Source organism: Mesoplodon densirostris, chromosome 8, assembly GCF_025265405.1.
Source record: "Mesoplodon densirostris isolate mMesDen1 chromosome 8, mMesDen1 primary haplotype, whole genome shotgun sequence".
Classification (NCBI taxonomy): domain Eukaryota; kingdom Metazoa; phylum Chordata; class Mammalia; order Artiodactyla; family Ziphiidae; genus Mesoplodon; species Mesoplodon densirostris.
The window spans coordinates 50,186,743-50,200,640 of NC_082668.1; the positions used below are offsets into that span (position 1 = coordinate 50,186,743).

Sequence of the window (13,898 nt, forward strand, 5' to 3'; positions counted from 1 at the left end):
TATGGGACAGGGCCTCTTCTAGATAAAGTGAGACAAAATTTGTGATCTTATTGAGAACTATTTGGACTAAATCCTTCCCCACTTTTAATGGTGAACATTGTAAAAAAGTTTTTTCCAGTAGAGAGACATTTTGACTGCCTGCATAAGGATAAACCTGTGGTAGCATATAGTTAGTGAGATTACTTCCTATTCCTGCTTTTGTAGCTTCTCTGATGCATGATGATTTCTTTGGTAAAATATTTTTGTCAGTTGCTTGTACTTTATTATTTTCATATAACGATGTCACAACTACAGAGTACATTCCTCCCAAAATGCTTTCAATTATGTCACTTGCTACACTGTTAATATGGGATTGAAAGAAGTTTTTTTGTGTTATGTCTAATGTTTTAATTTTAGAGTTAGACATAAAGTGGGGGATTTCATTAAATGAAGGCAAATGGCCTATGATTTCCATTATTCTTTGATACACTTTACTTAAAATTTCTTCCACTTCACTGAATAATGCAGTTCTTTCTTTTTGTTTTGATTCTTCATTTTTCGTAAATATTTCTTCTAGAACAATTCTCTGGCTTTCCCTTTCCGATGCCATTTGGTTTTGTTCTAATGGATACTTTGAAAACAGAGACAGTTTGGTTTGTGTTTCCTGAGCTCTTTGTCCCAGTGATATTTCATTTGATGCAGTTAGTTGTGAAAATAAGTTAGGATTGTCTTTTGAGTAAAAACTGATTTCCTTTACAGATCTTTTATTATATAATATCTTTAAGATACTGTTGACAATTTCACTCACAGTGGTGATTTCTTGGAATGAAATGTTGTTTGGATATGGATGCATCTTTTGGATTTTGAGGTCTAAGTCATTTTTAATCAGCTTCAAAATGGCACTGGCAATTATGTCAGCATATTCCTTAAGACTAGCATGTGATAGATGAATTGTAGATCCAAGTTTTTCTCTGTAACTGGCAAAAGTGAAATCTGTGAGCTCTTCACTGAGAACAGTTTCATTTGATATTTTCAGAATATTCACATTTGATTCCACCTGGCTTGATTCACGAAAGATGCTGTGATCTTGTCTACAGTTTTCCAGTTCTGGGCTCAGACATGACTTTTCTTTAGGCTGGAAATCAAGAGTAATTAACAAATCCATTCTTTCTGTGGCGAATGATTCTAACCGATTGAAAATAGTTTTAGTAATGAAGTCAGCACTTTCCTCACATGGGTCAGGAACAGATTTTGTGGGGTCTTCTTTCTCTACTATAGTTATATGAGTATCATTAGCATAAGCTGATTTCAGATTTTTTGAAGATGGAAAATGCCCTGTTTTTCTTTCACTTTTTGACTCCATAAGAAGAGGCTGTTGACACTCTGCTTTTGGAAACATATCACAAAAGGTCAGGGGCAATCTTGTAGAAGTAGGATCCTTTGAATTTATGCTAAGTATGACAGAACTGAGATTATGAAGAACACTATCTACTATATCATTGGATATCAAAATGACATCTGACTTAGGAACTGAAAAATTTGGAGGAATCTTATTTACACCCTCAATGAACATTTCAGAATTTGCTCTGGAATTTTTGCCAGCTATGCTATATTTCAAAGCAGGTGTGGCAAATGTGAGATTATTCTGATACAGTATTTTTTCATAAATATCACATAAGATACTTTCAATGGTATCTTGTATTTGAAACTGAAGTACTTTTTGATACTCACCCTTAATAAACAGCTTTTCAATTATACCTTCTTGCTGATCTGAATTAATCTCTTTGTCAGAATTGTTTTTGTCACATTTTCCTTTAGATGATACAATATCTAACACTGTGTTAACAATCTGACTTGCAATACTTTCAGAAACCACAATGTTATGAGTTAAAGAATTTTCCCTTTCTTTATCTAATTCATGTTTGATTCCTTGTAAAATTTTTCTGGCCACTTCTATTGCATATGTATTTAATTTATTCAAAGAGACTTGACATAATGAATTGGTCTTTTCTGACATAATATGATCCACTGAGCAACAGGAAAATTGATCATCAGAATACAAATCTTTGGCTGATAATGCTTTGCTTAATGTACTCTTATCCTGCTGAATAGGTAAAGCCATTGGAACTGTGAAGTTGATCTGGGGACAAAAGAGAGATTGTACTTTGGAAGTAGCAAAAGTTTCTAAACTTGTTAATATTGCCTGTACAATATCTTCAACTATGTTTACTTTAGCCTGTGTGTCAACATTGAATCTGGAATGAAGAGTATATGGATTCTTGTTTGGCACAGTGATGGAGGGCTTTCCTCCTCCACTGGTGTGTTCATGAAAAGAAACATTTGTTGAAAAGGTGATGGTCTTATACCTGTTTTCGCTTGCATTTCTCCCTGTCATAGCAGCTAAATAAAGTTTATCAAACACAGTTCTAACAATATCACCTGCCACTATGGTTACATCTGCTTCAGACATTATCATTTTATCTATAAATTGAACAGATGTTTGAGCAACTGTCTCTTCAACATTGTGAGGGATGCCACTTAAATAGGAATGGGAGAGAGAAAGCACATTTAATTGACTGATCAAAGCACTTTGAAAAATTTCATTCAAAATATTTCTTATAATGGGAACAATTGGAGATTTCTGTGGTTCTTTGAGTTTCACTTCAATTTTGTTTAAGGTTCTTTCTAGAACACATTGTTGAAGAGAATCTGATTTAGTTTCTTCTCTAAGTGATCTTCTCTCTCCAATGAATTCTCTCTCTGTATTTGCAGCATCTTCTAGAAATGAATCTGATTCAACTCCACCAGGAAGAATATTTCCATAGGTTGGCCTGTATCTATAAGCTTGAATGCCTCTCTCTTCAGTTTCAGTTTCATTAAGCATATCTGAGGATACTGCATCTAAAATTAAACTGACTATATTCTCAAGCATTTGTTTGTCAGATGGTGGTGTTTCCATACTTGTCCTCAAATCTAATGAGTTCATATTTAATTCTGTTTGAATAGCTTTCAAAATAGCACTTGATACCTTCTTTGCATGCGTGTATAAAGCAGACTGCAATAGTTCTTCATGTGTGTCCGTGAAAACACTGGGACTTTCACATTCCAAGTCCATCTTACTGCTTTTTTTATTTCCATCGATAGACGCCTCCAGAGTTTCTAAATTTCCATTGGCAAACCCTTCTAGTTTAGCAAAAACCATATTAAGAATATCTGAAGCCACAGCTTTCAGTTTATTAGAATGAATTTCTTTTGTGCTCCCTGTTTTGGAAGACTTAGGAGCAATAGATTTTTCCTTGCTTTTAGTCATCTCTTTATTACCCTTCTGAACCATCCTGGAAACTATGCTGGAGATTATGTCAGTGCACTTGGCCATTTCCTCAATAATTGAAGTAAACGATAGGCTGTCAATATCAAGAGACTCTGAGACAGCTTTAAATCCTGAACTTACAGAACTACTATCCATGTCAACACTACATAATTTTGCAAGGATATATTCAAAAATTGTTGTGGAAATGAGCTGAACATTAGACTGCATTTCAGTGGCTGTTTGCTGATTCTCATTTGTCTTCTCTCTGCTTAGCTTACTACAAGATGGCTGACAGTAAGGGTGGATTCCTATGAGCTTGCATAACATTTCACAGAGTGTTTCCCCAATATTATCTAACACTTGCAATCTGGAATTCTCTTTGAGATCTTTTTCACTAATGACACTATGGAGAGCACATGGAGTAGCTAAAAATCTGTAAAAAGTTTTTTTATCCTGTCCACTTGGCAAAATGTTCCCTTTATCAACATTATCAGATCTGCATGACGTCATAGGCTTTGGATTATCTGAAGGGAGTGAAATATTGCTTTGATCTGAATGTCCACTTGATAATATTTCACAAATGCAAGTTAATACTGGAGATGCCATAATGTCATCACTGAGATTTGAGACAAGAGATTCTAATTTATCAGTGTCAGTAAAAAATCCTTTACCTGTAAGGGATTTGGTATGGTCTGTTTCCCTAAGATTTAAGTTTTTCATATTGAGTTCCAGTTCATTCTGGATAGCATGCAAAACAATGTTTACCACTTTAGTTGTATAAGTACGAAGTTGAGATTGTAATGAAGATTGCTCTGCAAGTGAAGGTTTGAAGCCCATTTGCAATTTTGGACAAATAAATAACTTCAGCCTTTTAAAAACTGCATTAATGATCTTATCAGTAATGTCATCTATAGGCTTAGGTTCACTTTCTTCAGATTTTAACAGGGAAGGCTTTGCAGGATCTACATCGAGTGAAGATAAATATTTCATTTTATTTTCACTCTCAAACAATATTTTTAATGGCTTTTGATTTGGTGCTTCTTTGACCATGTGGAGAGTGTCAGGACTCTCTAGAGAAGTTTGATGAACTGATGATGAAATGGAACTTTTGGTGGTATTGGGAATGCAGCTTGCCTTATGAAGTGTATTTAATATAGCATCTGTTATTTCTTGAGCCACTGCACTAATTTCTGACACAGAAAACATCTGGTCCATCCATTCTTGATGTGACAGTACTTGAGGTTTTTCTGAAACAAGAACTGAAGCCTCTTTGCCAGTTTTACTGTCTAAATGGCCAGGAGGAATAGAAGATATGTCCTTGAGCATTTCCTTTAAAATACTTTTAACTATGTTTTCTGAAGCCTTTTGTATTTGATGCTTTTGATCTTGGCTGAAAAACAAAATGTCTTTATTTAAACAGGGATTTTCCTTTAAAATTTTATTCTTAAAAAATGGTAGCTCAGCCTTTAACCTCCGATCACGAAATGCAATTTTCCTTCTTGAAGAAGCAGGCTTTGTAGGTTGTTTGCTATTTCTTTTGTATTCAGGACAAGTGTTTCCTTTTGTAAACCAATGCTCAGGAATCTGTTCTTGTGATTTTGCTTTTTCATCTTTAAAAGATGAATCAAGCACATTTTCCACAGTTTTGTCTATTTCTTCATTATCATCTTCAGAATAAAGGACCATGCCAGAAACATTAATAGGTGGAAATGGTCTTCCACACCCAGAACCATTAGATAATCTAGTGCCAGTGAGTCCGCACTTTACTTCAGTGTCAGAAGGACTTCTCAGTCTAGAATGTCTACATTTTTGATTATCTGCTTGTACTGGTTCCTGATGTAACTGAGTAAAGATATCATCGAGCAGCTTAAGGAATACTACTGTTTCATCAGATAGAATAAGTCTCTCATTGTTAAGTTCGGTTTGTACATGTCCTAGTATAGTGCTGATTGCTTCCTCTATATAGCCAACCAAAGAGGACTGGGAAAAAATATTTGACATTAAATTTTGTATTTCTTCTTTAACAATTAAATTAGCTGCATCAAGTTCAGCACTACATTTCTTTTTGTTGGCTTTTATAAGGCGCATATATGTTGGGTCTGCCATATGTTGCTGATAGGAAAGTTTAGCTGCATCTTCCAGATGAGGAAATTCATATTGCTTGCAAGATGCAAGAGTCATCAGCTTTTCTAAAATGGCATGCACCATATCCTCTGCAATATCACACATGGGTTCCACAGTATGAGGCAGTGAATCTATTAAAGGTTTTCCATATGATGGAGTGAGAGATTCTCCACTGGGTGTTAAGCTTGGTTTAATGTTGACTGACAAATCTTCTTGTGAAAATATCTGGATACATTTTTTCTCAACTGCAGACTGTAGCTTCTCAAGCATATTTTCCACGATCTCTGAAGCTACTGAGCAGATATCAGCATTAGAAACCAAGTCTCCTTTTTCAGGCTTACTTTGGTCAACAAAAACTTCAGCAGTAACAGAAGAGATAGAAGGAATGGCCTGTGTTAAATCAGACATTATTTCTTGAAAAATGCTTTCCAAAATCAATTTAGTTTCCCCTTTTAAGTGACACTTAAAGTTAACAAAAACATTCTTTAAACTCTTCATTTCATTCATGGCTTTTGTTTTTTGATCAGAAAACAATGGACTCTCTAAGCCATCTGTTTCAGTGGTAGCATCCTTTGATTTTTTTGTGCCATCTGTTTCAGTGGTAGCATCCTTTAATTTTTTTGTGCCCGTTTCAAATGATGCTAGAAGGTGACTATCAGATTTACAACTTCTGAACTTAGGGTATGTATATATCATGCTTGTTTTATTATATTTGAGTTCAGATGTTATAGATTGTTCTTTAATGTGATATGTTTTTCCCACAGCTGTTCTTTCCACATGGGCAGATGGTGGTTTTAAAGGTGTGGTTGGTCGCCTTACTGATATGTCAACTGCAAATGCACAGGGCTCTCCCTGAAATGTTTTAGTTGTTGCAGATGTGTAGCTTCCATATGTAAACTCTTCACTGCATGTGCTACAAAAACTCAAACTATCTGAAGAGAGGATGGAGTCATCACACACTGGGTATGCATTATTTTTCAACCTTTCTTCATACTTTGTGATGGCTGGGTATAATATACTGGTCACTGTAGCCACAACCCAGGTCATTATATTATGAATTATGCTATTCAGTTCCCCAGAAGTTACCTGGAAAGAGGCAAGCAGGAATGAAAAGAAAATCATGTTAACAACTTACTCTATTCTGGGACAGAGGATAACATTTAATTTTTTATGTGAAACAATGCATAACTTGATACCATCATCGTTATAAAAAGAACACAGTGAAAGAAAATCTATTTAGAATTTCAAATTAATTTCAAGTTGGTTTATTCTGTGCTACAGTAAAATACTTTTTGTATAAGTTTCCATTTGACTCCCATTCCCTCAGAAGTTCCCCCCCACACAACATTTATTGCCAGGATAAATGAATTTCTGGAAAAAAAAATCACTAACTTGCTATCCAGGCACATTACAGGCAAGTATTTTGGCAAGAAGAAACATGGTGTCTATAACCCAGCAAAAGTACTTTAAAATGAACCAGATTATTTCTAACAAAGCATTTCTCAAACAGATGCAGTCAAAACATTTGGGTGCCTTCAGAGGCATCTGTCTAGCTAAGATGTAAGGATGGAAAAGAAGCCATATCTCCTCCCCTTCCCTGCTGCAGGGGTGAGCCTGTGATGTGTATATATGGAAATGACTACAGCTAATTGCTAAGAATCATTTGATAGGCAACAAAAAAGTTCATGCTTTACAGAGATTGAATGGCTTTGTATCCAACAAGAAAGTATCAGTGGAAACTGTCTTAAGAAGGCTGAGAAAAGGTGATGCACTGAGGGAACAAATGAATCTAGATTGAAGACAAGGGCAATCTAGAACTGAGTCTCAAAGAGTCAGGAGGGTTGAGCAAGAATAGGTGTCGAAGAATCCCTCATTTTGAGCTGGAAATAAGAACTCAGGGACCAGATTTGAATGACAGTTTCCTTAGTGGTCAGTGGTGCTGTCCTACATTTAAACTGGACCAACAGTAGAAACAAAATCTATCTATCTGTTTCTATATACCTCAAATTATATACTGAAAAGAAATATTTTTTAAATTTATTTTATTTATTTTTGGCTGCATTGAATGAGCCAAAACTTTGAATCAAAGTTTTCATTTTGCTACATGTTCTATGAATTGAGTCCATGTGAAAAAAGTATGTCAGAATATATGTTGTTTTGAAACCTCTCTCTCTTTCCTAACTGGTCTGACTGGATCCAGAATTAGGCCTTATAAAAATACCCTCTTATCCAAGTCTCAGCTCATAGGTGACCAGGTCCTTTTTATGTGACTGGGGTGTTTCCCACCAAACTGGCTAGAGACAAACCCAGGCATCCCAACTCATCAGCCAAGTCTGTGAAGTGATTTTGTTAATGGCTTCCCATGACAGACTGGTTTTATGATTATTTGATGGCTAGGTCCCTTAATGACCCTTCCCTGACTTCCTGCTCATCCCCATGAGACATCTTCCTGAAGAGCCAAAATTATATTTTGATGAGAACTTTAGACTACTGTAAAATCTAAGAATTAACTTAAAGTAAACATATTAAAGAAGAAAGAAAGGGCAAAGAGGGACACTAATATCAATAAATGATTACTCAGTTTGATCCATAGTTTTTTTCCTATTATGACACATACAAGAGTATTGTTAATATGCTGCTTTATCAATGAGTTTTATGATACATACTTTTTCTTTCAAGCAGTTTTGTAGGAGATTCTGTTGTCTGTAAAGTCAAGAAAGGTTGATGATTTAATTATTACTTAGGGTCAAGAATTTATATAGCTTTTTACAAAACTTCTAATCAGTGAATCAGTTTCTTCTCTTTATATCTAAGAGATTTTTAAAAGAAGTTCAAAAGAATAAACTTTTTTATTGTCCACCCCCACCACCTATTTCTCTTCCTTCTTTGATTTTGGCCCACATGATTTATTACTCAAAGGAGTAGAATTGTGGCTGCTGCATAAAAAAATATGTCTATTTGAAAATTCCAATTCTGACCCATGTTAACCATTCCTGCTTTGAGGTTCTCTGGGGAAGGACACAGACCTGGAGGGAGACAGTGAGCTAGTCCTTTCTGTTTGCTAAAAGGCAGCATGAGTTAGCAAGACAATCTGACCAGAGCTTCTGGATAATCCTTAATTTACCCTTTCAAATCCCATAGTCCTACCCACACTCTCCTCAAACAGTAGTAAGGAATTAAGTGGTGACTATTTAATAACTATGGGTTAAAATCATAAATTTCTAGCCATATTAAATACCAATTTAGATGTAGCCCTTTTCTATGTATGACAATATTCTATCATGTGTTCTAATTAGATTTTTTATCATGATACTAATGAAATAAACAACATAGTTTTCTGAATTGTAAAAATTAACTCAATGAAAAATATAGAATAACATACATTTAATAAAACAAGATCTAAGACTTTAGTTCTGATTTATTTTTGTATATTTCAGATATTTATTTTCATAAATTTCAACATAGGCCCTTTGCTTATCTTCTTCCTGCTTTCTTAAGAGAAAATTGATATACCTTTTTTACTTTTTCTAGGCCTGTACTTTACATTATAAAATTAGACACTGAGTTTGTGTTGTGCAGTGATGAGAGCTGGGATCCTGCTCCAATAGCAGCGAGCATCACTGACCTGTGAAGAAGACCACATGCAGAGGAAACAAGCTTGAACTGAAATCAGTGATAGCTTACTCATCAACTGTGTTCTCCCAAGATCTTAGAAGAACATGTATACAGTTAAATGGGTTCCTTCAGAAGGTTGGCAAGATGGCCGAGTAGAAGGATTTGAGCTCACCTTCTCTCATGAAAACACCAAAAACACAACTAATGGCTGAACAACCATTGACAGAAAAGACTGGAACCTATCAAAAGAGATATTCTACATCTAAAGGCAAAGAATAAGCCACAGAAAGATGGTAGAAGGGGTGCTTTCATAATATAATCAAATCCCATACCCCCCAGGTTGGCAACCCACAAACTGGAAACTAATTATATCACAGAGGTTCTCCCACAGGACTGAGAGTTCTGAGTCACACATCAGGTTCCCCAGCCTGGGGATTTGGCAGCAGGAGGAGGAGCCCCCAGAGCATTTGGTTTGAAGGCTAGCGGGGCTTGAGTGCAGGAGCTCCATTGGACTGGGGGAAACAGAGACTTCACTCTTGGAGGGTGCACACAAGGTTTCATGTGCACAGGGACCCAGGGCAAAGCAGTCACTCTGTAGGAACCTGGGCCAGACCTATCTGCGGGTCTTGGAGTGTCTCCTGGGGGTCAGCTGTGGCCCATTCGGGGGCAAGAATGCTGGTGGCAGAGGCCACTGGGAAAATTCCTCAGCATGAACTCTCCCAAAGGTCACCACTTTGGCACTGAGACCTGGCCCCACCCATTAGTCTGCAGGTTCAAGTGCTGGGATGCCTGAGGCCATAAAACCAACAGGATGGGAATACAGTCCTACCCATTAACAGACAGGCTGGCTAAAGTGCTCCTGAGCCCCTTGACACAGGCCTGTCCACCAGAGGGACATGACCCAGTTCCACCCAAAGTGGGCAGGTACCAGTCCCTCCTGCCAAGAAGCCTGCATGAGCCCCTGAACTGACCTCGCCCACCAGGGGGCAGACACCAGAAGCAAGAACTACAGTCCTGCAGCATGCAGAATGGAGACTACAAACACAGAAAGTCAGGCCATAAAGGAGTGGTATGATATATGTAAAGTGAAGAAAGGGAAAAATGTACAACCAAGAATACTCAAACCAGCAAGGCTTTCATTCAGATTTGACAGAGAAATCAAAAGCTTTACAGACAAGCAAAAGTTAAGAGAATTCAGCACCACCAAAACAGCTTTATGACAAATGCTAAAGGAGCTTCTCTAGGAGGAAAAGAAAAGGCCACAACTAAAAACAAGAAAAGTACAAATGGAAAAGTTCACCAGTAAAGGCAAACATACAATAAAAGTAGGAAATCATCCACACACAAATATGATATCAAAACCATCAATCGCGAGGAGAGTATAAATGCATGATATATTGGAAATGCATTTGAAATTGAGACCAGCAACTTAAAACAACCTTGCATATGTATACACTTCTTTATCAAAACCTCATGGTAACTGTATCTACAATAGATAGACAAAAAAGAAAAAGGAATCCAACACTAAAGATAGTCATCAAATCACAAGAGAAGAGAAAAGGGAAGAAAAAAACCCTACATAAACAAACCCCCCCAAAATAAGAAAATAGCAAGTAGAGGCAAGACAGGACTCGTGCCCCTGAGAGACTGGGGTATGGGGGCAGTTCCCATGCTCAGAGGGGCCCACACATGGAAAGGGGATCAGCAGGGATGGGGAGAGAGTTTGGGGGGATCAGAAAGGAACACGGCCAGCGTTTTCCCCATTGGCTCAGTGCCCTGGGGTCCCAAGCCTAAACCTTCGCCCCCTGGCTGCGCTGAGTCTAGGCCCTGTCCCCCAATCCCCCAAGGCCTTTTCCGGCATGCCAGTCCTGAGCCTATGCCCTGTCCCCCTCGCCTAATCCCTGAGCCCCCACCGAGGTCTTTTCTGGCCCTTTTTTATTTTTGGTTGCTGTTGTGGTTTGGTTTTGCCTTGTTGTTGTTTCATTTATATTTTTAATTTTTCTAATGTATTTTTTATTCTAATTTTATTTTTTATTCTTTGTTGCCATTTTTTTTTGGGGGGGGGCTGTGCCACGCAGCTCACAGGATCTTGGTTTCCCAGGCCAGGGGTCAGACCTTAGCTCCTGTGGTGGGAGCACTGAGTCCAAAACACTGGACTAACAGAGAACCTCAGACCCCAAGGAATATTAATTGCTGTGAGCTCTCCGGGAGGTCCTCATCTTGGCACCAAGACCCAGCTCTACCCAACTGCCTGCAAACTCCAGTGCTGGATGCCTCAGGCCAAACAACCAGTAAGAGAAGAACATAGCCCCACCCATCAAAAAAAATGAGATGACAAAAAAATATGTTACTGATGAAGGAGCCAGGTAAAAAACTATAAGACCAAATAAATGAAGAGGAAATAGGCAAGCTACCTGAAAAATATTTCAGAGTAATGACAGTAAAGATGATCCAAAATCTCAGAAATAGAATGGAGGTACGGATTGAGAAAATACAAAAAATGTTTAACAAGGACATAGAAGAACTAAAGAACAAACAAACAGTGATGAACAACATAATAACTGAAGTGAAAAGTACACTAGAAGAAATCAATAACAGAAGAACAAATAAGTGAGCTAGAAGATAGAATGGTGGAAATCACTGCTGAGGAGCAGAATAAAGAAAATAGAATAAGAAGAAATGAGGACAGTCTCAGAAACCTCTAGGACAACATTTAATGCACCAACATTTGAATTATAGGGGTTCCAGAAGAAGAAGAGAAAGAGAAAGGGCCTGAGAAAATATTTGAAGAGATTATAGTCAAAAACTTCCCTAACATGGGAAATAGGCACCCAAGTCCAGGAAGCACAGAGAGTCCCATACAGAATAAACACAAGGGGATACACACCAAGACATATTAATCAAACTAACAAAAATTAAATTCAAAGAAAAAACAAAAGCAGCAAGGGAAAAGCAACAAATAACATACAAGGGAATCCCCATAAAGTTATCAGCTGATTTTTCAGCAAAAACTCTGCCAGCCAGAAGGGAGTGGCAGGAAATACTTAAAATGATGAAAGGGAAAAACATACAACCAAGATTACTCTACCCAAGAAGGATCTCATTCAGATTCAACAGAGAAATCAAAAACTTTACAGACAAGCAAAAGACAAGAAAATTCAGCACCACCAAAACAGCTTTACAGCAAATGCTAAAGGAACTTCTCTAGGCGGGAAACACAAGAGAAGAAAAAGACCTACAGAAACAAACCCAAAACAATAAAGAAAATGGTAATAGGAACATACGTGTTGATAATTACCTTGAATTACCTTGAATGTAAATGGGTTTAATGCTCCAACCAAAAGATATAGCCTGGCTGAAATAATAAAAAAAAAAAAAAACAAGACCAATATCTATGCTGTCTACAAGAGACCCACTTCAGACCTAGGGACACATACAGACTGAAAGTGACGGGATGGAAAAAGACATTCCATGCAATTGGAAATCAAAGAAAGCTGGAGGAGCAATACTCATATATCAGAAAAAATAGACTTTAAAATAAAGACTGTTACAAGAGATAAGGAAGGACACTACATAATGATCAAGGGGTTCAATCCAAGAAGAAGATGTAACAATCAAATATTTATGTACCCAACATAGGAGCACCTCAATACACAAGGCAAATGCTAAGAGCTGTAATAGGGGAAATTGACAGTAACACAATAATAGTGGGGGACTTTGGTTTCCCACTGAAACCAATGGGCAGATCAGCCAGACAGAAAATAGGGGTAGGGGGGTGAGAAAAAGATTGTCCTCTTCATAAACAGTACACATTTCAAGTTCTTAACTGAGTGAACTACAGCCAAAATGCCACATCAAACACAAGATGACATTCACCAGCTATGAGGATATTTCATCATTCATTCACTCATTCCACAAACAGTTACTGAGTGCCCAGAGTGAGCATTCAAGCCCTGTCCTTAAGGATGAAGACAGACCAGTGAACAACACAGACAAAAATGCCTGCCTTCACCAAGCTTTCATGAGGCAAAGCCTAGCATGTAGCACAAATTAAAGATGGATGTGTACTTTGTCTATGAGAGAGCTGGAGTTCCCACAGTCACACTGGCATCCAAATGAGACATCCTAAAAAGGCTACAGCTCTGTGTTACTGCAGACTGTGAAACACATGCTTGGTTTTTGTCACAGAACTATCTAGAGCATAGGGGCAGCTAGGAAGGGAGGTGCAAACACTGATCCTAACTGCCGTAAAACAGGGCTGAAGAGTAGGTCCCACCTTTGGAAGCTCACAACGGATGGAGGGTGGGCCAACCCTCCCGCTGCAGAAGTAGCCAACAAGCACCTCCTTCAGTTTGAGGAAATGGTCCTCTCCTGCTATAAAAATGGCTTTAAGAAGCAGCTGTGTGTGTGTGGGGGGGAAGCTACAGCAGCCACAGAAGCTGTTAGATAAGGTAAAAATATATATATATATATATATATTTAAATATGGTTTTTTAAGACCCTTGCATGCATTTATTCAACTAATATTTATTAAATCCTCACTACATATACAAAAAGCACCGTGGTAGGAACTAGGGAAAGAGAGAGGGGAGTGGGTGGAGACATGGTTCCTGCCCTCATGTCTCTTTACCTTCTAGAAAGAGAGTCAGACATTGAACAACTAATCAATTAATTAAAAGTAGAACATCTACTAGGAAGAACGATTGGAGTCTATAAGAACTTTAAAAGGGCAAATTAACCTAGTGCCAAAGATAACAGAAACCCTTTACACAATCCCACTCACTTTCTCACTCTCTCCTCTCCCTCTCCTCCATTCTGTCCCCTCCCCCATCCCTCCTCTCTCAGACACACATGCACACACACACACACA

The 13,898-nt window shown here is 37.7% G+C and overlaps 1 protein-coding gene across 1 annotated transcript in view; it reads right to left on the bottom strand.

Annotated features, from left to right (window-relative positions):
* FSIP2 (fibrous sheath interacting protein 2) overlaps positions 1 to 13,898 on the bottom strand; it is a 128,131-nt gene that overhangs the window by 36,766 nt on the left and 77,467 nt on the right. Inside the window, exons 15-16 of the mRNA XM_060106711.1 lie at positions 8,080 to 8,116; positions 9 to 6,499 (exon numbers count right to left, since the gene is read on the bottom strand). Of these exons, the coding sequence (XP_059962694.1) occupies positions 9 to 6,499; positions 8,080 to 8,116 (6,528 nt within the window). The remainder of the gene's footprint in view (positions 1 to 8; positions 6,500 to 8,079; positions 8,117 to 13,898) is intronic.